Source organism: Polyodon spathula, chromosome 6 (assembly GCF_017654505.1).
Source record: "Polyodon spathula isolate WHYD16114869_AA chromosome 6, ASM1765450v1, whole genome shotgun sequence".
Taxonomy (NCBI): domain Eukaryota; kingdom Metazoa; phylum Chordata; class Actinopteri; order Acipenseriformes; family Polyodontidae; genus Polyodon; species Polyodon spathula.
This window is the reverse complement of record NC_054539.1, coordinates 39,493,953-39,516,486: the sequence shown is the minus strand read 5'-3', so window position 1 is coordinate 39,516,486 and position 22,534 is coordinate 39,493,953. Positions and strand designations below refer to the sequence as shown.

At 36.3% G+C, this 22,534-nt stretch overlaps 1 protein-coding gene across 2 annotated transcripts in view; it reads right to left on the bottom strand.

Annotated features, from left to right (window-relative positions):
* Positions 1–4,156: 4,156 nt before the first annotated feature.
* Positions 4,157–22,534, bottom strand: part of LOC121317175 (fasciculation and elongation protein zeta-2-like) — a 91,022-nt gene continuing 72,644 nt past the window's right edge. The window contains exons 6-9 of one of the 2 annotated variants that reach the window (XM_041252827.1): positions 18,403–18,483; positions 11,714–11,789; positions 9,627–9,692; positions 4,157–6,081 (exon numbers count right to left, since the gene is read on the bottom strand). In XM_041252827.1, the coding sequence (XP_041108761.1) occupies positions 6,065–6,081; positions 9,627–9,692; positions 11,714–11,789; positions 18,403–18,483 (240 nt within the window). In that variant the 3' untranslated portion in view covers positions 4,157–6,064. The remainder of the gene's footprint in view (positions 6,082–9,626; positions 9,693–11,713; positions 11,790–18,402; positions 18,484–22,534) is intronic. The other variant, XM_041252828.1, reaches the window with a different exon arrangement.

Below are 22,534 nucleotides of genomic sequence, written 5' to 3'. Positions count from 1 at the left end.
GCAACCTATTCTAGTAACTGTCCAGGTCTCTATCTAAACTAGGTCACCTATAGTTTAATGAGGAATAGAACCTCAAATAACATTCTATAGACCAGCAATATTTGGGCCCCTCCCAAATAAAAGAAGACAAAATAATGGAAATTGGTTGTGCTCTTTTCAGCAAAATCTTTATTATAGACAACAAAATAACAAAACTAAAATCAATAATTGCTGCAATGCAATAGAACAAAAAACACAGTCTTAACCATATATCTTGCACTCAAAATAATTGTGTTTACTTATTGTCCCCAGCGACACCTAGAGGAGAGAAAGAGAAAAGTCTTGGAGCAAAGCAAGTGAAAATGGCGATGTTCCTACACTATAACCTGCCGTAAGGGACAAAGTGACATCTACTTTTGTTTTATTTATTTTTCAATTTTGTTTTTACACCATAACCTGCCAAAGGTGACAAAGTGGCAGCTTTTTTGGTTATTTAGTTTTATTTTTGTTGTGTCCAATTTTTTAATTTATTTTTTTAAAATTAAAAAGCAGACCAAATTGTAACTAGTTTTGTGTTATGCAAAAAGTCTTCTTGTTTACACAGCAGTATGTGGGAGTTTCTTTCTTTTATTTACTGGAATCGGAATCAACAGGAATGGCTTTGAAAATCGATTCTGGAAGCGACTCCAAAAACTCTGGAATCCAGCACTACTAGTAACAAAACAACAGTGCAACCGGCATACCTCGTCACAGGGGGAACCACTGGAACACCAATTACCTCACTCTATTTGTATTTATAATGCCGGCAATTCACACTTTCTGGCTCCCATGGTCCCACCTGCTACAAAATGTTAGATATTGACACAGGTTTATATATAATACACTTAAGTACTGAAATATTGCAAACATGAAAAAAAGATTGTATTGTTGTATTAATAACTTTAGAGACGGTAGAAAAGGATAGACAAAAACAGGACTATTTAATAACAAAAGGGATATTTTGCCATTAGTACAGTATTTGTATAATTGATTAGCCTTGCATTGATAACGTTGGTATAATTATATAAAATAATGTATTTAATGTGTAATGTGGTTTGGTAGCTATATTATGTTATATACTTTTGTATGCATTCTTATTCAAACTCAAATGAATTTATTTAAACCAGGATAGAACCTTTGCGATCTTCACCTAACCAAGAAAACAAAAATCAGTGGCAGAGACAATTCATTGAAACGAAAGCAGTCAAACAATCATAAAAACAGTAAAGCAAAATAAAAGCATACAAAATTAAAACAATTCCAGTTTACATGTTCGTCATAATACCTTTTTACAATCACTCATATTTACGTAGAAGAAGAGATGCCTGACATACAAAGGCCCATATTAGATCCCAATTAGGATATTGGTACATTGGTAGAGTCTCTAACAGAGATGTAAGGTAACAGGAGTGTAAAACTACCAGTTAGATGCACAACGTGGATTATTATTATTATTATTATTATTATTATTATTATTATTATTATTATTATGCTCTTTAAATTTAATTATAACTCTTAGGGATACATTTTCCTTGACCTAAGGTATTGGCTTGAGTTTAAATGTGTTTAAAAAAAAAAAAAAAAAAACTCATCTAACTTAAGACAAAATTGTGCTGCTGTTTTACAGAACTGGCCACTGAACTTCACACTTTGAATCTCATCTTGCTCCAACACTACGAGAAGAAACTATGAAACTTGATGCTGTCATCCAGTGAGATATAAAAGGAGGACTGTGGCAGAGCTAAGGCCCTGTGCATCTATAAAGGCTTGAAATGGATATTTGACAATGCTGGAACCCTGCCCAGCAGCGTCTCAAATTGGCAGTGTAGGAGGTGAAAGGTAAATTACTTGTAGGAAATGCCAAGTATCCAACACAATAGTGATTTTTTCTTTTAATAACAATTAGGAAATTGCTCAGTGGTACACAAATATAAATAAGAGTTTTACAAGAGTGCAAGGCAAATTTTTATTTTTATTCTTCACTGGGCTCCAGTATGAAATAAAATGTACTACTACAGACATACAGGTTTACAAAACAAAAAACACATACAGAATAAATTACTACACTGATTAAGCATTAAAAAAACAAGTCATTTCTATGTACATAATAGTTCAGGCATTGCCCAAGGCAAATCTAGTGTACCTCTTAGCTATAGTCCCTAGCATTGATATCTAGACAGACAGGCTGTCTTAGAAGGCAGCGATATGTTTCAGTGAACTGCTGGTAGAGTTAGCACATGCAGCTGAAATGTGCATACTTTTTAATTTAGTTATTAGATATAGAACAAAATAGATTTTGTAAGCATAATTGGAGCCAATTCGCTCTCTATGCAAGATTTGCACATTACAGCTATGGTTGAGAATTCCCTGTACAGTACATTATCTGAGTTACTAACATGCAGCAGTTATCAGTATATATGGACTACATTGTTAAGCCTATATTTTATAATTACTTTTGTAATACTTGAGAAGCAAAAACCCACTAAATAAATAGCGATCATAGTCCTTTTCTTTAGACCAAAACAAGTTCACTAGGTTGTGTTCAAAGCCGTGTTTAAAAAAAACAAAACAAAGGGACCAGTGAAAAACTTGGTACCATCTAAATACCTCAAAGTAAAAGGCCCACTGTCACTTGTAGAGAAATGCTGTTCCAGCATACAGGTAATTCTGCTTTATTGTATACATAATCAGAGGTTTAAATATGCCTCTGAAGACTACAATTCCAAAAGGTGGTACTGGTTATATCACATGATGGGACAAATACTGCAGATTTAGGTGTGTTTGTATGGACACACTTAGTTTCTGGATAGGAGACAGTTAATTGGATATGGGTAAAATAACTATGGCAGCTTTTTTCATGTAATTATAATTATTAACCTTGTGGGCTGACGCTCAAGTACCACGGCTGCCTAGACTTGCATTAAAATCATATTAAGGTAAACAGAACATGCTGCTTTTTCTTTTTTCACAAGACGTAACAAATCCTGTCTCCTTGGTTTGTTTGTTTTGTTTTTTCTCACAGTACACAAAACAGTAAAATTTACAAATTCTAGGTAGCATGCAGTTGTTTCTACATTTAGTAAGTGCTAACATGTCTACAGTCATTTATTATGTTGACAATTGAGGAACATAGTTAAACTATAACTCTATTACAAAATAAACATTCATTGCACATGATTATCCCTAGCTAGAATGGGGTGGTGGTGCCTCAACGTGATGACAAATCTGAAGCAAAGGGAACATTTCTATTGGGCATTTGCATTGAAATAAAATTGGAGGAAACCCTTGCATTGTATCTACTGCTAAAAAACTGAATTTGTGTCTCATTACAACAAAAAAAAAATCTGAAACAGAAAAATCCAAACAATCCTCTTAGATTCCTGCAAGTTCTTGCAGCTGATATGGAGTTATTTGTTTGTTTTTTTTATTTCTGTTTGGTAATGCACTTTGCTGCATTCTAAAACCACATCTGCATGTTTACAATTACAACATAACATTTTAGGATTCTGAATTGTGTTTGCCTGATAGACAGGTGAGAAAATGCAGCTAGATTAAAACATTTACTTCTCCTATAACCACCTTACTGGTAACAAAAATATTACTTAGAATTTGACATGTTAACCCTTTGCAGTCCCATCCGACATTACAATGTTCCCTTTCTAGTCCGATGTTGGACCTTATCCAACATCATCAAAAAGACGTAAAGCACAGGTCTCTAGTCGTTTTTTCTCCAGAAAAAGCTGAGAAAACCTTTCAATGGCTGAGTGAAACAGATAGGAGCTGAATGAAACCGGAAAAAAAGGGCATATCTCATAGCCCAGTGCACTACAGAGATAACACGGACATACAAAGGAGGTATCTGCTTCTGCATCCAGCGTTAAGGATCGCTTTATTGAGTCGTTTGGTGATAAAACGAATGATCAGGAGAGGATTTATCAGTATGTACGTCTATAAAGAGTTATGTGAAAAATACAGCAAACAAGGGGTGGGGCTTGGCTGTGGATACAGTGCTGAGTGTCCTTTTGCGATTCAATGCCTTTTAAACCTGCTTTACTCTGGGGGAAAAAAACAAAAATGAAATCGCGCGTGTAAATAAAATAAACAGCATGTGAAAATAAATTGGACCTGACGCACCTGACAAACGCTGAATAAACGAACTGCAAAGAGTTAAACCTATAAAACTCCATAATCACATCCATAAGATCAAAAAATAAAACAATTAACCACTAAACTGTCCAATTGGCATAAAGTATTATATTAGACATTAGTTACATACTGTATACACAACAGACAATATTCAATTACAACTGAAACTGACATTGTAATTATTAAAGGCTTTTTACTTTATTAAAATGTAAAATCTCTCTTACTAAAAAAATACTTCCAATAATTGTTAGGAAATGCTTGTCCTTTTGCCTACAGTCAGGCAATAAGAATTCAGAATACTAGTCATCACCTCTGCTTTGTAATAGCTGTTTGTCAAAGAGGTTTAATTTATTATTTTAAAATATCTGAAGAGCAGTCTCTTCTTACCTTTCAGGAGAACCTGCCCTGGTCTATATACTCATATCTGATACTTTTGTTGTCCTGGCAGAATGTTACCCTTCTAATATAGCAGAAGTGAGTTTTAAATCCCCACCCAGAGGTGTTACAAGAAGTATCCAAGGCTGGTCACACTTTTTAAAACCTGACAGTCATAACAAAACATATGCAATAAAACAGACTTAATAGGCCAAATAGATTCATAGTTCAGGGGTTTGTCATCTCTACCTAAAAGATCATTAGTGTTACATCATGATTATATTAAAATCCATTATATGATTATCTAAAGCACAAGCCACATAATAGCTGTAACTAGAGGATGAATCAATTTCATTTATAGAGCTTGCTAGTATAAAAACAGTTTCAGGTTTTACCCAATCAGAAGACTTCTCCTTTACACTCAATGTGGCCTATAGTAGTTGCTTAATTAAACTGGCAAATGAGAGGAACTTGACTTTGGTTGCCCATTTGCCCATTGGCAGAATTAAAAAGCAAATATATAAGGGGATTTAAATTTGTAATCTTTGATATACTACCTCCCACCCCCTTCCTCAAAATTTAATTTAGCTGCCACTCAAGAGAGACACCAAAGATGCAAAAGCATATGAATGTTAATAAAATAAAATCTAAAATTATCTTTATTTTCATATTTTTTTATAAGAAAAAATTAGGCTCCCACCTAAAACCAAAAATGACATATTAACGAGAATAAATCTGTCCAACCTTGGAGCGCCAAGGACACTCTGAAATAATATCTTTTACAAGTAGTTAAACAGGACTACTTGTAAAATATAATGCAGACCTGCTTTTCTCTGGAGCCCAACAATAATGCTGTGTTGCACAAAAGTAGAGCCTTACCAAGTACTGGCAGATGCTTGGATCGTTCTTGAAACACTGCTTGTAATTAATACTGAAATATTAGAAATTTCACTAGATTGCATAATTTAGAAGAATTCATCATAATTTCAAATGTCTTCAGTGCAGCTTAAAAACAATAGGATCCTTTTTTTTTCCCACAACTGAAATAAACTCCCTTTAAAACTGAAAGGCCACTTTCAAATGCAAGTTGGTTAACAATTTAATTACACATAAAAGTTAACGACTCCCCTTCACAACAGAGAAAGGAAAAGGAACACCTCTATCTTCTATTCACTGTAAAAAATAGTCATTACATTTCTAAAAACAATACTTGTTAAAACTGTACAGTTGTTCTTTTTGTTCTTTATGCTCTGAAGTCTTTCAAACAACTATGGCATAGTAACTAGATATATGGTTTGCTAACTTAGTCTGAGTCTGTGGAAATAAAGGGTAAGTCTGTTACCATGCTAAAAGACCTACACTCCAACAATGAATGGGAACTAAGTAAACACCAGGCTAAGCGAGAGCTCTGATGGGGAAGAAAGTCATTCACTATGAACCAGAGAAATGAGTCATCTAGTTGTCATGGAAACAAAACAATTCCATCCCAGTGCCCAATGCCATGCTCTTCTCGGAGGCCAGATCCTTATGTTGGACAGAGAACTGCAAAACAGAAAAGGAAATGTTAGTGCACAAAACAGGGATGAAACAGCAGGACCATGAGTAGCCTTAGCAATGCATGTGCACCTGCAGCACTACCTTGTGGCTGTCTTAAAGAACAATGCTCCATTCTTTACTACACATTTGTTAAAAAGAAAATGATTATTCTTACTAAAAAACATTACAAATATACACATTTTGCACGACTAGCTTTTGGTATGCCATCTTCCTATTTGTACTGATACAGGTATACGCAGTTATGGATAGGCGAAGCATACATAGCAATAAGGCATGACAGGGTGTGAGATATACTCTAATATCCACACGCTCCAGGTGCGTTATAAGTCACAAGGGGAAGCAGAGTGGCTTTAACTGCCCTGGGTGTGTGGATATTAGATTATATCCCACAACCTGAAGTGCCTTATTGTGCTTATAAAAGGGTTAACTAACTAAATAAAAAAATAAATAATTAAAAAAAAATAGTAAAAACATGTTTTAGTTAACAAAAAAGTAATTTTTATCAAATATCCTTCTGCCTCTGACCTGAAAAAACAGTCCCTTAAAACATAAAAAAATAAAACCAAAAATGCATTAATTAAATTATTATTATTATTTATTTTTTCATAAACATTGAACTGATTAAAAACAAGGAGCACTATTTATAGATGTTAAATTGAACACTGCCATTGAAATTGCAGCTTTGAAGGTTTACAGGCCATTTTTTTTTTAGATGTTCATTCTGAACAGTAGATGGAGCTGCAGCAAACGATTTCGAGCAACATGGTGTTTGATTCATTGTTGTCCTTATAGTTGTCTGAGGAAGTGCAGCAGGACAATCACACAGACCTTCTTTGCCACATCTGGCCATATTTAGTTGCACATTAAAACAAACCTCTCTCACAAGACCTGCAGCAGTGCCAGGTGACAGTGTGGGGAAGATGATTATTATTGATATATATATATATTATATTTTTTTAAATTCGTCCTTTGTCATCCGGGAGTAGTGACAGGAGGTATCCATGCCAGAATTGCAGTACTGTTTCACAGTGGTAACAAAGATGTGCATTTTTAAATACTTGGACAGTGGCATAAAAAGGACACCCCATGCCCCGGCAGTGGACTTCTGTGTATTTTTCTATGTCCAGAAGCTGTGCTTCGGTAAGTTTGATGCCTAACAGTATTATTTTTTTTCACCACTTGAATACGTGTTGGTGTCTGACTCGGACTCATCCAAAATCCCATCTAGAGTTTGATTTCCCAAAAGATCAAAATTGATATACATTGTCAGTCATCTTTATTTAAATATGGCTACTTTTTTTTTTTTTTTTTTTAATATATTAAATCCAATCAGTCACAATTTATTAATATACATTTAAATATGGCTACCGTTGTTATCTTTCAAAATTCTACCAGAGTATATATTTAAAAAAAAAAAAAAAACTCAACCCATGGGAATATGTTGTAATATCCACACCACCCATGTGACCTGTTTTGACCAATCAGGATAGAGTACTTAAGGCACATTTTCTAAAGAAAAATGACTGATATTTGAGCTCAAATAGTTATTTTAATAACAGGCCTCAGCTTTGCCCTGTGACAAGCTCTTTGTAAAGTGAAGGAAACAAAGAGGGTGAATGCTTCTTTAAGAAAGCTTGACATTGTGAAATCTCCACTGAGCTCCCAGTGGACTATTTTTAATGACATGGATACAGGACCTTGGGTTTATTTTAGAACCTGTATAGTCGAAAGTCCTTTTGAAAACCAATGCATCAAAAGGTCAAGCTAAGTAGGTCAAGTACAAATTAGAGCAAAGCAAAAATGGTGAACAAATGCAAATAGGGGCAATAAAAACACATCAAAGTTAAAAGAAAAATGCATGGGAATGTTTTTTTTTTTTTGCTAGGACAGAGATCATTGGTAGACGATACTTTAGTATCTGGATTCAAGCAATGGAAATTAACCCCAAGTAATATAAAATATTCAAGAATAGGATATTTTATTTCGCTCTCACTGTGCTCTTCTGTTGGTCCACGCTCACACTAAACGGTGGTAGTTGGATGTCGAATGAAATAGTGCACAACTGCAGACCAAAATCTAATGGGAGAAACATGAGCATCATATCAGCTTCTAGCGTAAACTCTGAAACTTCTCCACAGCCTAATTAGACTCACTGGCCTGTGATGTTACAGTCTGTAGTGAAAAGTTTGCAAGACATATTTGCCATTTACTGTCAAGATGAAATTAAACATACTAATTTTAAAATCATGTAGGTATGAAATGGGTTATGAATTTGTTTTATTTTTCATGACAGCTTCTAACTAGAAAAGCTCTACAAAATCTAGAAGATGTGCGAGCGCATGTCTCCTGATAAAGGGTTCTGTTGATTGGTGAATGCCGGGTGTAGTGGTTGTGGTAAGACAGACAATCTAAGAGAAATGGGGGCAAACAAAGAAACAGGTGTCTATTGGCACTACAATGGTGTGTAGTGCTCAGGAACAAGGTGCTCTTTGAAGAGGTGCTTTTATTCCTGTGGCTACGTACGATGTAAACAAATCTCGATCCAGTTTTCATACGAATGCTAGCAACAACACAAAAGCAAATAAAAGAAAAAATAGTACAGAGAACAGAAAGGAAAGAACAAAAACCACCAAGGAAAATGAGAACTGAACAAATCAATTACTTCACTATAAACAAATAAGAACAACGGAAAATGATAAAGCAATTCTTAATTCTAAACTGAAGGTTCTTTTAAAACATATTCTCTAGTAATTCTCAGTATCTCCATAAGGTGGAGTTATTTTATCACCAACAAACCTTTTTTGAATGAGTTACCTGCGAGCACAGGTTATCAAATGACATTGCAATTGCGTTCTGCAAATCTGGTGACGTGCTATAACTTATCGGTTGAGTCGGCCCATGCAATTACTAATGTATGTTAAGCTATTTAAAATAATTGTACGATAAGATACGTTGTTATGCCAGTCACAGCCTTTTGTATTTGTTTTCCAACAAAAGATAAGGATAGTAGGGGTGAGATGATACACAACGGTCATGATACGATAAGTATCATGATACACAAGCCACTATACGAGTCTCATCACGGTACTTATGAAAAACTCATCTTTGCTTGACGGTCTCCCTTTTACATGCTTTCTCGCAATCTTATTTCTGACCTACATAGCTACTCGTAAATGCTGCATGCTACACAACCAAACAATTTACAGATGTTGTATTTTCAGTACATGACGTACTGCATTTTTTAACGGAAATACAGGAAGCGCCAAATCAAATGTCTCTTTTTTTTTCACAATTTACATGACAAAATTGTAGCCTTATCCATAAGCAATATTTTGCCACTCAACAGATCAGTTTTAACTGTATTATTCAATGCTAAAATGCAATTATCCTCTATTGTTCAGTATGTCATCTAATTAAGTAAATTAGAAAATGCATGTGCTTTTTGAATGTTCTCGATGATCAAATTTGATGCTGTTTGATATGACCTGTATCCAACACTGGACAAAAAGCAGCAGCAGTTACTTTTTTACCTTTTAGAATGTAGTCCGTCAGTAAGCTTGGCACTTTCTCACTGTCCTCTCTCATGGCATGAAGAACTGGATTAGAAAATAAAATGCACACATTAGACATGGAACATATACAGAAAGTCAGTAATATTTATCCCTGCCACACCATTACATACAAAATGCTATTACTATTGTGAAAAAGTATACCACCACAATTTGAACGTTCTTTTACCAAGTATTGTACCACATGCCATGTTTTTTAATGACAATACATGTATGCACATTCAAGACCTAACTACAACCACTAAAATGTCCTTACCAATTTCCTTTGCATTTAATAAACAGTTATCTAGATACTTGTAAAAATGACTTGTAAAAAAGTGACTCTTCCCCACCCCATATTCCCACCATTAAACTAGATTTATAATTGTAATTTGTAGTGAGAAATATTACCCCATTGGGTCCTTATCCAAAAATGATACATAGTGCAGGTAGGTCACAGCTCAAAGCAAAGTGTACTGTGGAGGAGGATTTACAAAACATAAGCTCCTCACACGAATGCTTCATTAGTTTGGGCAGTGTGGGGTCCTAAAATCTGTTGCATAAGAACTGCATTTACAGTGTGGTCACTGTGGAAGGATAAATTGGCTTCACATGAATGAAAATTATCTACAGCAAAATGGTGAATAATGGTAATGTTGTTGTCTTTGGTGTCACAGTTATTTTTAAAGGCTTGGTTATTACCCTTTTAAAGTCACGCATGCGTAGTAAGTGCATGTAACAGGGAGAGATCTGTGCTGACTCTGCTGGCGTGTTCAAGGGCTGCAGGAAGAGGGCGGCAGTCATCCAACAACCGCCTGCGAGTCATGGCAGTGACACGGGGAGGTGGGAAAGTGGGTGTGTAGACTTTCCCCCTCTCTGAATGGCCGAGAGGCGCGTCTTGGGAGATTGTTAGCCCTATAAATTAACGCTCCGTTGTTTCCTCAGGTCTGCCCACTTAGACGCAACGAGAATGCGGAAGCACCGATCCAGGACCGGGAATCAGGCGAAACAAAGAGTTTCATAACGAAACAGAGAGAGCGGGGAACCCTTGGGCAGACCCCGGCGTATTGTGACAGAACAGGCTAGTTAGCCTACAGAGTATGACTGTGATCCGGGTCGTGCGGGTAGTGACGACCGGGATAACGCTGCCGAGTGCAGCACCTTTTATGACTGTTTTATTTTCCATTGTTCTTTTCGCCTTCTGTTTTCATTATTATTTCTTTGAGCACCTGCGAGTGCACTTGCTGTTCACGTACCAGCTGTGGTATTTCCGTGGTGCTGTCTATCATCGTTGATAGGCAGCCCACGGTCAACAGTGCTCTCTGCCGGAAAAAGCAAGAACTGTTTGAAAATAAAACTGGGCACCTGTGTGGTGTTTTCAAGTACACCTGTCTGTCTCCTAGTCAGTGAATTACCCACACCCCTTCCACAGTGCATAATGAACAGTTTTTTGTTTTTTTTTTTAAATGTCCACTTATTCTCTTGGGAGGATATAAATTAAAACAGGGAGTTCAAAACTACTCGCCCCCACCATTTCAGAACGAGAGTCCCCTGACATCCACTAAATCAGCAGTGATTCAAACCATTCTCATTATGCGAACCTCAACTTACAACCAAAACAAATAAATCAGGTTTAATTAAATTCAGATTTACGTTTTCTTATTACACCTCATTCCAAAAGGAGATATCCATACCAGCTCTTGGATACACACGGAGAATGAAATAATAATATTTCCTTAGTCCCAGGAGTATTGAATTAAATCCAAGTGTTGTGGGTTTTTTTTTTTTTTTTAACCAGTGTATTATTAGTTTTTAATTTTCTCCAACTAACGCTAAAAAGATAAGAAACTACAAATGGAACGGAAAAGTAAGTTACCTCATGCCTATTGCTTGCATTGTTTCACTACAGACATACACTGGTGTTTGGTGAAAATACATATGTATATTTACATTTAAAATACATTTTTGTACTAAGTGGTTTATTATTCTACAAAGGGTCAACGGTAAACTGTGTAACACATAGCACCATAAGATGCATACAGTGTCAAGTTTCTCTTGGTTTTACTTACTTTTGGTGAGGATTTGAAGATCTTCCACAGAAAGTGGTCCTCCCTTTTTCTCATAAGGAATGACTGTAGTCAAATACTGTAGGAGAAATAGGGTTTGTTAGTAGGGGTGTAATGATTCATCGAATATCAATGCTTCGCAACCTTTTACAAAACAATCTGATACATGATGCATGGTTTACTAACCATGCCAAATTATGTTTTAATTTGTAATCCACCACATGTATTGATCAGTAAATCAAAACGATTAGTTCCATTATCCAATGCTTAAATTTTAAGTGTGTTTATCTCATGATGCAATTTGTAGCACAGCAGCTTCCAGAATTCGAGTTCAAGAGCAATGGCGTCTATTTGCAGGATGTGTACAAAAAACTGAACGACACGATCAAGTGTAACACACCTTCGTCTTCCAGGAGTCACAGGTAATTTTTCCAGTTATAATATTTAAAAACCTTATCTATAATGTTAGCTGTACATGAAGTACAATAGCTTAGTTTTTTCAAAGTTTATATCAATGAAAATACTATTTTTATTTTTCATACAAGGTATACAAAAATTGTAATGAAGTTCCCAAAACAATATTACTACAAAACACAAAACTTTGTTTGCCAGCACAACAGTCGTTTCAAAATATGAGTTGTACAAGAGTGAGCAAAACTGATTTTTTTTCTTTCTTCTTTCTTTATTTAACTCTGGCAGTTTCATTTCACGGTCTACAGATTTTTAAAACGAGAATAAATTGGGCATTATTTAGATGATTGTTTGACACATATAGCTTAGTGTTTTTCTTTCTTGGGTGTGTGAGGAAACACTTTTCTAAGTCAGGTCAGATAAGCCAAAGACATCTGGTGACATAGCAGGTAATCGTATTTACTTTTTATTACTTTGAATTAACACCTCACTCGGATATCAGCTTTTTAATACACGCCACCGTTGATTAAACGCCGCTCTCAATAAACAAACGTAAAAGTATTTTTTTTCTACAGTGTTCAAAAAATAAAGAAACGCGCAGCTCTGGCTATGTACATGTGACGCCCGCAAAGAGACTGCAACCTCAATCCACTGTGTTATACAAACTAATGTACACACACTTCGTAAGCACATTTTATTTTATGTTACAGTACCGACAGACAACCCAAGATGAACTACTTACAGCACAGCAGTCCTCCCTCCGCCTCGCCCCCCAGCAGAGTTCAGTGCCAACACAGCAGGGGATAAAACAAGGGCTGTCTGTTTACCTCGTCCTCAGCTTGGATGGTGAAAACTTAAACTCAGAGAGCTTTGCCATCACTCTAAGCGTTATCTGAAAGCTGGCCGAAGTTCTCCTCTTGTACGGGGTTTAGTTGTTTAGTTTTTTATTCAATTGGGATTTTACCCAGTCCTGTACAATTTAATGCATGTGCTTACTATCTATATGAAGATTTAGTTCTGGTTTCTCTTACAGTGAAATTACAAACAAGCAGATAATTACTGTGAGAAAAAAAAAAAAAAAAATTGGATATTGGATATATTTTATTTGGAGTTGGATATATTTTATTTTTTAACAGAAATCAAGCGGATATTCCGAGGTAATGTTTTTTGTTGAGAAAAACTGCATCACACTACTGTTCACTCTCCTCTTCTTGTCCCGCCCCATAGCAACCAACACACTCCTGATTTACCGGTACAGTACTCCCCTCACCTCCCAACTCCCACCTAACAGGCTCTCGTTAACTGTCAGTAAATGTACTGCATTCAAGCCCCCAACACACACAAGAGTATAGTGCTGCAGATCGGAGCCTCTCATGCCTCTCAAAACACAAGAAAGAAATGAATACATCTGGTAGACAAGACCACAAAAAACAACACTCAATTCATTTTCTTGAATCAACAAAGGACTGACTTAACAGAATCAGAACATTAACTGGACAGTGACTTGGAATTTATCAAAGTGTTTCTTTGGTTTGAACACTTGAGTTACAATGACTTACAAAACCTTGGAGATTCCTTGTAATGATCTGGCTACACTTGTGTACCTTTGCTTTAATTCAAGGTGTAAAGATAGCTTTCTTACTGTGCTAAACACCTATAGTACTGGTGGATGAAAACGAAGCATTTCTTCTCCTTTATCTTTTCTACTGGACTGAGGGTATGAGTTTGATTTGTTTTACCTTATTGTATAAAATGCTATTTTTATTATTTTTTATTATTCTGAATAGTAAAAGTGTTAAGAGAAAATAGTACTAAAAACAAAAATTAGGCTAATAAAAGAAACACATGGTTTGGCAGTGACTTTTCCAATAGCTAGAAATATATTTTACATAGCAAATGCTCTAGCTTTCTCATCAGTAAAGCACATTTACCTTTTTCTGTGTGAAAAGGCAGTTTGTTGTGTAGCAAGAACAATGGGTTGGGAAAGAGCAGGAGGTTGTTAGATACCTCATTAGACAGTTCTCCCCTGTTCAGCCCTGCTGTACACCGGGACATTCCCTTCTTACGGTTCCACTGTACAACGAGATGAGCTTATTGAGCTTAATGAAACCTAATACTTGAAAGCCATTCTGTGTTTTACAGTCCAAAATCTTCCCTCCTCCTTAAAACACTTAACTTGCATTTGTTTATGTAAAGACAGAAACCGATCTAACTTCTTATCTGCCAGACCACAAGAAAATGCCACCCTCTCCAACTTCGAAAGGGACTTGATTGATTTATTATTCTGGAAAGAGACTTTCTGGAACCAGGAATTTGAAAGGACTGGCATTTTAAAGGTTAATGGGCAACAGCGACATCTAGTGGATAGAACTGACAGTACATTATGGTAATAGTGTCAATGGAAACATAAAAGAAACCTGATATGTCTAAAAAATATATTTGTTGTTGTTTTCTATTAAATCTAATACAATATAAATGTACATAGTTATGAAATACTTTTGTATGTAAAACCATAACACTAGGAGTATTGTAGAAATTGGACAACAGTCATATAGTGTTTTATACAGTTATTTTCCTACAAACACTCAAATATTTAGTATGTACCGAACGCATATTTCATGGTGAAGATGAAACTAAAATCCGTAGTTAATTCCAAGACACGCAGAAAGTGTTATTTTACTATGAGAGTTTGGGTTTTAAACATGCTTTCCTCAATGTTTGTAAGAATGCTAATTCAGGTGTGGTTTTATGGTATGTCATAAATACAAACTGGTTTGAAATCTGCATAACAGAGACCAGTGGAGGTATGTTCGACCTCTTTATCGAATTAACCAATCCCAAGAGGTTGCCAAGAGCCTCTCTGATTGGTTATCGTACATGCAGTTAAGCTTGTATTTGTCCTATTTTCTCAGTGCTCTCTCACTCATCCAGGATATTCTCTCTCGTCCATCCAAAATGTGATCACTTCAAGGAATGTGTGCTCCCTTCAAAGGTACTCCCTGCCAACATCCCATGAAGAAGTAGTTTACATCACAGCCAGAGTGAAGTATCCATTGCTATGGAAACCATCTTCCAAGCAACATGTCTGCCTACCTGAAAGACTGCCTGCCTGCTGGTCGACACCATAAAAGCTGGGCATCTCCAAAAGAAATGCGAGCAAGATCAAGTACTTTGTTCAAGAAACTACCTTTTCTCCACTCAAGTAATTGAGTGCACCTTCCAAGATTCATAACAATTACTCATGGTCTTGTATCTCCACATGATGCATCAACTAAACTGATTGAAGGTATATCAGGGGATGTGGCCGAGCAATCTGTTCCTTTGCTATGGTTACAGTCGGACCTGTAAAAGGAGTACAGATAAAATAACAACTGTGAGCGTTTAGTGTTTTGTTGTTCTAACTGTCATTGCTAGACGACTAACACTAGCCAGGAGCTGTCGCTAAAAGGCCAGCACTAACCCTGACAGCACTGCACTACTGTTTACTAATAAATTGTATTTCACCGTGTATTGCCAGGGATTATTATTGATGGTCTCCAAACGACCTGGATTGTGTAAAAAAAAAAAAATAGCAGAAAAAGGTCTTGCACTTACACAACTAAGTGTTATGGGTTTTAAAAAAAAAAAAATGTTTTGGTTTGTTTGTTTGTTTTTATGATAAATAATATTTTGTTCACTAAATTTTTCTGTGGCAAAAATCTGTGACAAGAAGGTCTTTACATACACATAAAGCGAAGTTTTGTAGAGATTCACCAAACAAACAAAAATATTAAAGGTCCTACTATTTTACATGTTGTAAAACAAAGCCAGCATGTACCCAAACATTACCGAGCTATACATAGTTTTGAAGATTATGAGCCGTATTTATAAAGTCTTGCCATGGCACGTGACCTTTTCTGTCAGAGTCTTCAATGGCATCGATAGTAATACAAGGTAAGTGCCCTGTGCATAATAACACAGAAAATAATAAAAATAATAATAATAAACTTTAAAATACAGTCAAACCCATTTACAACGTACCTGGGATATAACATACACACTGATATAAAGAACCAGTATCATGGAACCGAATAAAATCGTATTAAATCCTGTTTAAATTCTCCTTTTAATAAGTACTCCGATAGTGCATACTTCCTGTTATTACACACACCGCGATGGCATGCAGAGGTCTGTGCTGTGCATATTACGTACTCGTAGGCCTACTTCTTGCTGTTGGAACTTGACCTTGCTCTCTATTACTGTAGTTTGTGCAGTATTATCACGGCCAGCACTAAATGATTGTCAATTTCTCTTAAACTGTACATTATTGGAGAAATCTTAAAAGGAATGAAAGCAGTCAGAATTATGTTGTCAAAGAGCACAAGTTTAAAAAGCAGCAGTCGCTGAGGCAGTCGTCTAAGGTCCTTCAAGTTCAAAAGTTCAAAACCGATTTACCTGAACCCTAGCCCAACAGTGTTAGAGCGTCCAGACTGCCGTAATGAAACCGGGTTAGTTTAACCCAGCTGTTGTTGAAAAAAACACTTTGCTGGATGACTGTATCCCAGAAACCACTGTAATGTATACAGGTTCTTCTTTCTTTTTCTCCCCTTGTAAATGTTGTTGTTTATTTTCGTTGAACACGGGAGCAGAACAGAGGAGCTATGAGAAAGTGCCCAAGTAATCAAAAGGGGAATCATTTTTATGGGTGAAAAATGTCCACGCCATAGTAAATGAATTAGTTCTTTAATTTAATTAAAAGTCTAAATAATGACCTTTAACTTGCTAATAACTCGGTTCTAAAATGGTAGTGTGGCCAGGGCCTAAAATACTTCTTAAAATAGCGTACAGGCAATGATTACTGTACTGCACCTGAACTGGCAGTTTGTATGGTAATGTTTATTGACTTGCATATTATTGGTTTTACTACTTCTATAATTTATTATTGCTGTACTGTATTTTTTTTAGTAATTTGTTTATTTTACTAATTACAGAACAGTATTATTCAGTACATTGGTTACATGTTTTTTGTTATTTTTTATAGCTCATTTAGCTGACCTTTATCCAAGGCAACATAGAATTACTGTATTAAATAATACAGAATGTTGCATACTGTATAATAATGTACAGTACTACTTACATGTTACATTGTTTTATGTTTCTTCTGTAATAAACCTTTATACTACATACACTGTACATGTACATTAATCAATTAGTACTGTACTAGGTTTTGATTGTTGTGCTGATTTGGCAGGTATGTGTATGTATCTGGTTATTACATACCCCGGTTGTAACATATTGTTTTTATGGTCCCAAGGCAGTACGTTGTATCAGAGTTTCACTGTACTTTAAAAAGTAAACAAAAAGGATCAAAAGAGGGAATTTGTAAAGAAATACAATTGAGATTGCAGTAAGTTGTACATATAAATGTATAACAATAAAATAAATTTTGTTGAAAATATCAGTTCAACTATACTACTATTGTCCAGCTGTCTTCTGATGGGTTTCAAATCTGACTACTACAAATACTACTACTACCACCATGAAAACAAATTTAAAAAATAAATAAATACTACTACTGAACTGTACAATTACTACTAATACTAATGATAACAATAAAACTGTTAGATATACAGGGATGTTCCGATCTATAGATTTTACAAGCCCAACCTTTACTTTACAACGGAGACGCTGGAGATCAGGGTGGTAACATTTTATCAAATGGGACAGTCCATCTCTAGTATGACCAATAGGAATGCATGGGCCGGGTCATGTATTTATTTCCAGTCTTTTGGATCGTTTCCGGTGTGGACTGACATTCGGCGACTTCACTCGTGTCGCTCTGTCCAGTGTGGATGCAGCCATGGTCTGTGCGATTAATTGATGTAGTTATACTTTTAAACCAGTACCTGCGTTTGTTTTTGATCTGTTCCTATGTACTGTACTAATGAATAATACAGTCTAATATTGTATCAATGTTACATTTTCACTAGGATTAATGGATCTGAACTTAATGGATATTACTCTATCCTATGTGTATTCATATTGATTATTTCCATTTGTGGGCAATAATTGGAATACAAGTTAAAACAAAATTAGTAGTTGGGATTAATTCCCTAGATAAGCAAATATCCGCTACAGAAGCACCAAAAGTGTGCTTTGTTTAACAAAGCAATTGTTGACAACCTGTCTTTTTGAGAGAACTAAATGGAAGCAGTGCTTCTTAGAGACGTGACAGACATGTGACAAATACCGACGAGCATGAAAAGCCAAAAGCAACAAACACTGAATGGAAAGAGAGGCACCTGTTTCTCCCCGCCTGAGTTTCCAAACGTTTGGCGGAAGCCATTCTGAATGACATTTGAGATTCCCTCCATGCTGAAGCGCTGCAAACAGTGGGAAGCAGTAAAGGAAAGAATATAGAAATGGAGAGAAACAGAAAAAGCATATGAAATTTCAAAGTAGAAAGTGTGAGACATGGACTCACAAAAGTAATTAGGAGTTGGAGACAAGAGACATGCTCTACTCTACATCTACTCTGCAGAACTGAAGCAAAAGCACCACATTTTGTTAGGTACAGTACATGCAAGACATTGTCATTAAACATAAAACACATGCATCCATGACAAGTCACGTTTCTTCTGGAGATAAGGAGAGCACTAGGTTGGTTATCCATGGTTGATGTTACTGTCAGTTTTTCCCCTTCACTCACGGTCCCCATTAAGTCCTTCAGTTTGTCCTTGCAATAAAGATGACTGATTTATTGGAGATGCACTAGATAAAGTATGTATGTACAAGAACAGCACAGATGAGAATAAGGCAGCATTGACATTGGTTAACTGTTAATGAATGTTTCAATTTCCCTCTGCTGTAAGAGTACATACAGTTGTTAATAAGTAGCGTTCCACATTTTCTGTTTTTATCTTAACACATTTTTCCTGGGAATCTTTCAGAGTTTATTTTATAAATATTAAAATAGGGGTACAAAAATCTGTAAAACTGTGTTTTTAATTGAAAAATAAATTCACAATATACACACTTCACATGTGTAATATGATGCTTAGCAGTTCAGGTTTCTGATTAAGTTAAACGTCTTTTGTAAATCTTGCCATGTGTGATGAAGCAGAATCTGTGCAAGTCAAGGCCAAATTTTCCCAAGTTAGCTGGTACTTTGCGAATGTTTGGGCAATCGTTGTACTGCCAGAGTTATTATCTGCAGAAGGTATGAACATGACATCAGCACAAAATATGCCAGGTTTATTCGCCTTTAAATCATAAAAAGAAAAGCAAAATTACAGATATTGGTTGGTCTAAGACATAAAGAGACTTGTCAAAAATCATGCTGGACATTTCCATCAATGAGTTTACCAACTAAAGCATCATCACTTTCTGTCAAATATTAAGATTGTCAGAGTTAGGCAGTGTTTTAGCTGGTGTGATGGATATATAGAGGCTGTCCAGCAAAGCAGAGCTCTGACAAACTCATTAACACAGTCATTCTTTGCGGTCTTTTATTAAAAAAGCACGTGTAAAAGCTGCAGAAATGTATCAATTGTCTCTCAGTTCACTTTCTTGTTTTAGTTTAATGTGTCGCTTACTTTTAATATGTTTTTATTCTGTTAGCGCAAACATCTACCTCAATGCAACAATATTTGTCCCACTTCTGTTATTTGGCTTTTGAATATTCATAAACTGATTTACATCTTTATCCCCATTCCTCATCTACTCAACATATTATATTTGTGTACTTCAATTTAGTTTTTAAATCCAGCTAGTTACTACACCCAGCACTTGCTGCAATAAATCTGATTTTTATTGATCACTGGCCAACAGAATCAGGTGATAATGTGTTTGTGAACCAATCCCGTGAATTATTTGACTGTTGTTTCCTCCTCTGACGTCCAAACGTACCTGCTGTATCCTAGGATACAGTGTAGGGCTGCTTATTCCAATGTCAGAGTCAAAATCAAACAGAACTTTAATCCAGGTATTGTGTATTTCCTAGAAAATAGTACAGGGAAAATACTGAATAGTAGACAAAAAAAAAAAAAAAAAATCTGGTATAAAACCAGTAAAAACTGAGGTCCAGCTAGAAGAAAAAGCCTGTAATGTTTCAGTAAAATTCAGAATAAACCAGAAATGTGGAACGCTATTAATAAGCAATGTGTGTACCAACATCTTTCTAGCCTTTTGTCAGCCTTTCTATCACTGCTATCTCAACCAGAAACCAGTGCATTTTAGCTGAATACATAAAAGCTAAATTAGAACCAAAAACCACTGAAAAACTATATTGTGACTGTGGGTAAAAGTTATCCAGTTTAGGTAGTTTCCTACTTTTTTTTTTTCTTATGGTGTTTTAGGCTTCTACAATATAATGCATTTAAAAAAAAAAAAAAAAAAAACAACATTTCCCCTTTCATACATTGTTATCAAACAGGGATAATCAATTTGCAGTAGAAAAAAAGTACCTTAAAAACCCATGTGGAACAATACCAGCTGTTTACCATAAAACGAAATTAGTTTTTTGTTTGCTGCAGAGTAGCTTAAAGGTGTATGGTCTCCTGCTGCTGCAAGTAGTTCACCGATTGGCAAGAAGGCTTCAAGGACGGAAGTTTTTTTTGAGAGATTAAGCTGAAAAGTACTTCTGGGAATGTAAGCATGCTGGACAGGCATATTTTTAAGTAGGGTTCACAGAAGAGTAAACAAGACAAGACAACAGTAAACAGTCACCCAGCAAATCGTATTTTAGTATGAAACTGAACTGATTGTGGGACATTGCAAATAATAGCTGGCCCAGCAGCCAACCTTCATTTGAATGTAGTGCCAGTGGGCTATGCGATATCAGCTGAGAACCAGGCCAATACTGAGATTGCACTGTAAATGAAGTTTATCCTTGGTCCTTTGGGTATTTAGTCTAATGCAGAATAGGAGCCTTCAGAAACAGAGGCACACGCTTCTATCTGATATTTTCCACAAATCCTGCTGCCCATCAATCTGCAAAAATCTCACATATTATGAAGTCAGTTATGTGTATTTTGTAGTCCTCCAAACACAACAATACAGTATAGGCCAACACTATATCACACCACCCTCAGATGCATGCCCCCTGCATACACTGAATACATTACACCACACCATGTTCTGATGCACATTCCCTAGATTTTGGCTCGTATACGGGGGATATTTATTTTTAAAATTTAGCGTACCCTATTTTACCCCTGTTTCTCTCCCCAATTTGGAATGTCTAATACTTTTTTCCCCCCTCACCACAGCTATTCCCCATACAGGTCAGCTTCCTCTTTTACACCCAGGAACATCAGAGCAGATGTCACCGAGCTATCAGCCTCTGGGTAACAAAGGCCAGTCCTCCAGGCATCTGTCTGAGCTCACTAGGCGCCTGGCCAGCAGGGTCCGCTGTAACGCGATGAGGAGAAACAGTCTCTGACAGTTTTGACTTCCTAACCCACGGGAGTGCCAGAGCTAATGCAACGCTCCCTTCGGAATCTCCAGCGAAGACCGCTGGCTTCGCACAGCCGGGACACAAACCTGCGCTCCCCTGACTGCATGGCTCACCCTGCACACCATGTGGCTGTGCTTTTACCAGATGAGCCACTCGGGGACCCCATACTGGGGACATATAAATAATCAATTTACAAGCAATGCAGACAAGATCTTAACATGCATAACTATACACATGCAAGTCTAAAAAACAGCCCCCCTCTAACTCCACAAGATTTTAATTAGCATGGACTGGTTTTGTTGTTTTTGCTAAAGGCAGCAAGTTTCCATTTTCATACATCGTATCAGCCATAAATCATTGCCCATTGGGAAACACCGTGTGGCAGGTTTGCTCTCAGGAAACAAGAAGCAGAGTTCGAAGGTGCAATGACTCCTTTAAAAATACAGTAGTAGCCTCCTTAAGCCTTACTGTGGTGCAAGATCTGGTCCCCAAGACCTAAAAAACTGCAAGCATAGCTTTCTGGTACAAAAGTTCAAAATAAAAAAGCCAGTGAAGTCTTCTCTGACTTATTTTGTTGCAAAGGGAAGTTAGAATGTTAGAAAAATCAAGGGCTGTTGAAAGAAAAGGAACAAGATGACATTGCATCATTAAGGACATGGCAGATTGTGTAGAGAACAGTAGTAATTAAATGTTCCCCATCTGTTTACGGCTGCATTACATGTTTGAAATGTAAGCAGATTCCAGATTAAATACTTTTACAACCTAACCAGACCTGAAACTAATAAAACTGAAAAATAACAATACTTAACAGTACCATATATACATATTTAACTTGAACGACCCTTGTATTCCGAGATTGTTGTTAGACGTTAACTTGGGATGTGCAACACGCTTTACAACCATCTCACCCCAAAAAGCACCATGTGCTCACAGAGCAGCATTTCTGGCACCAATTGTATATTGTAGCAGTTTGAACC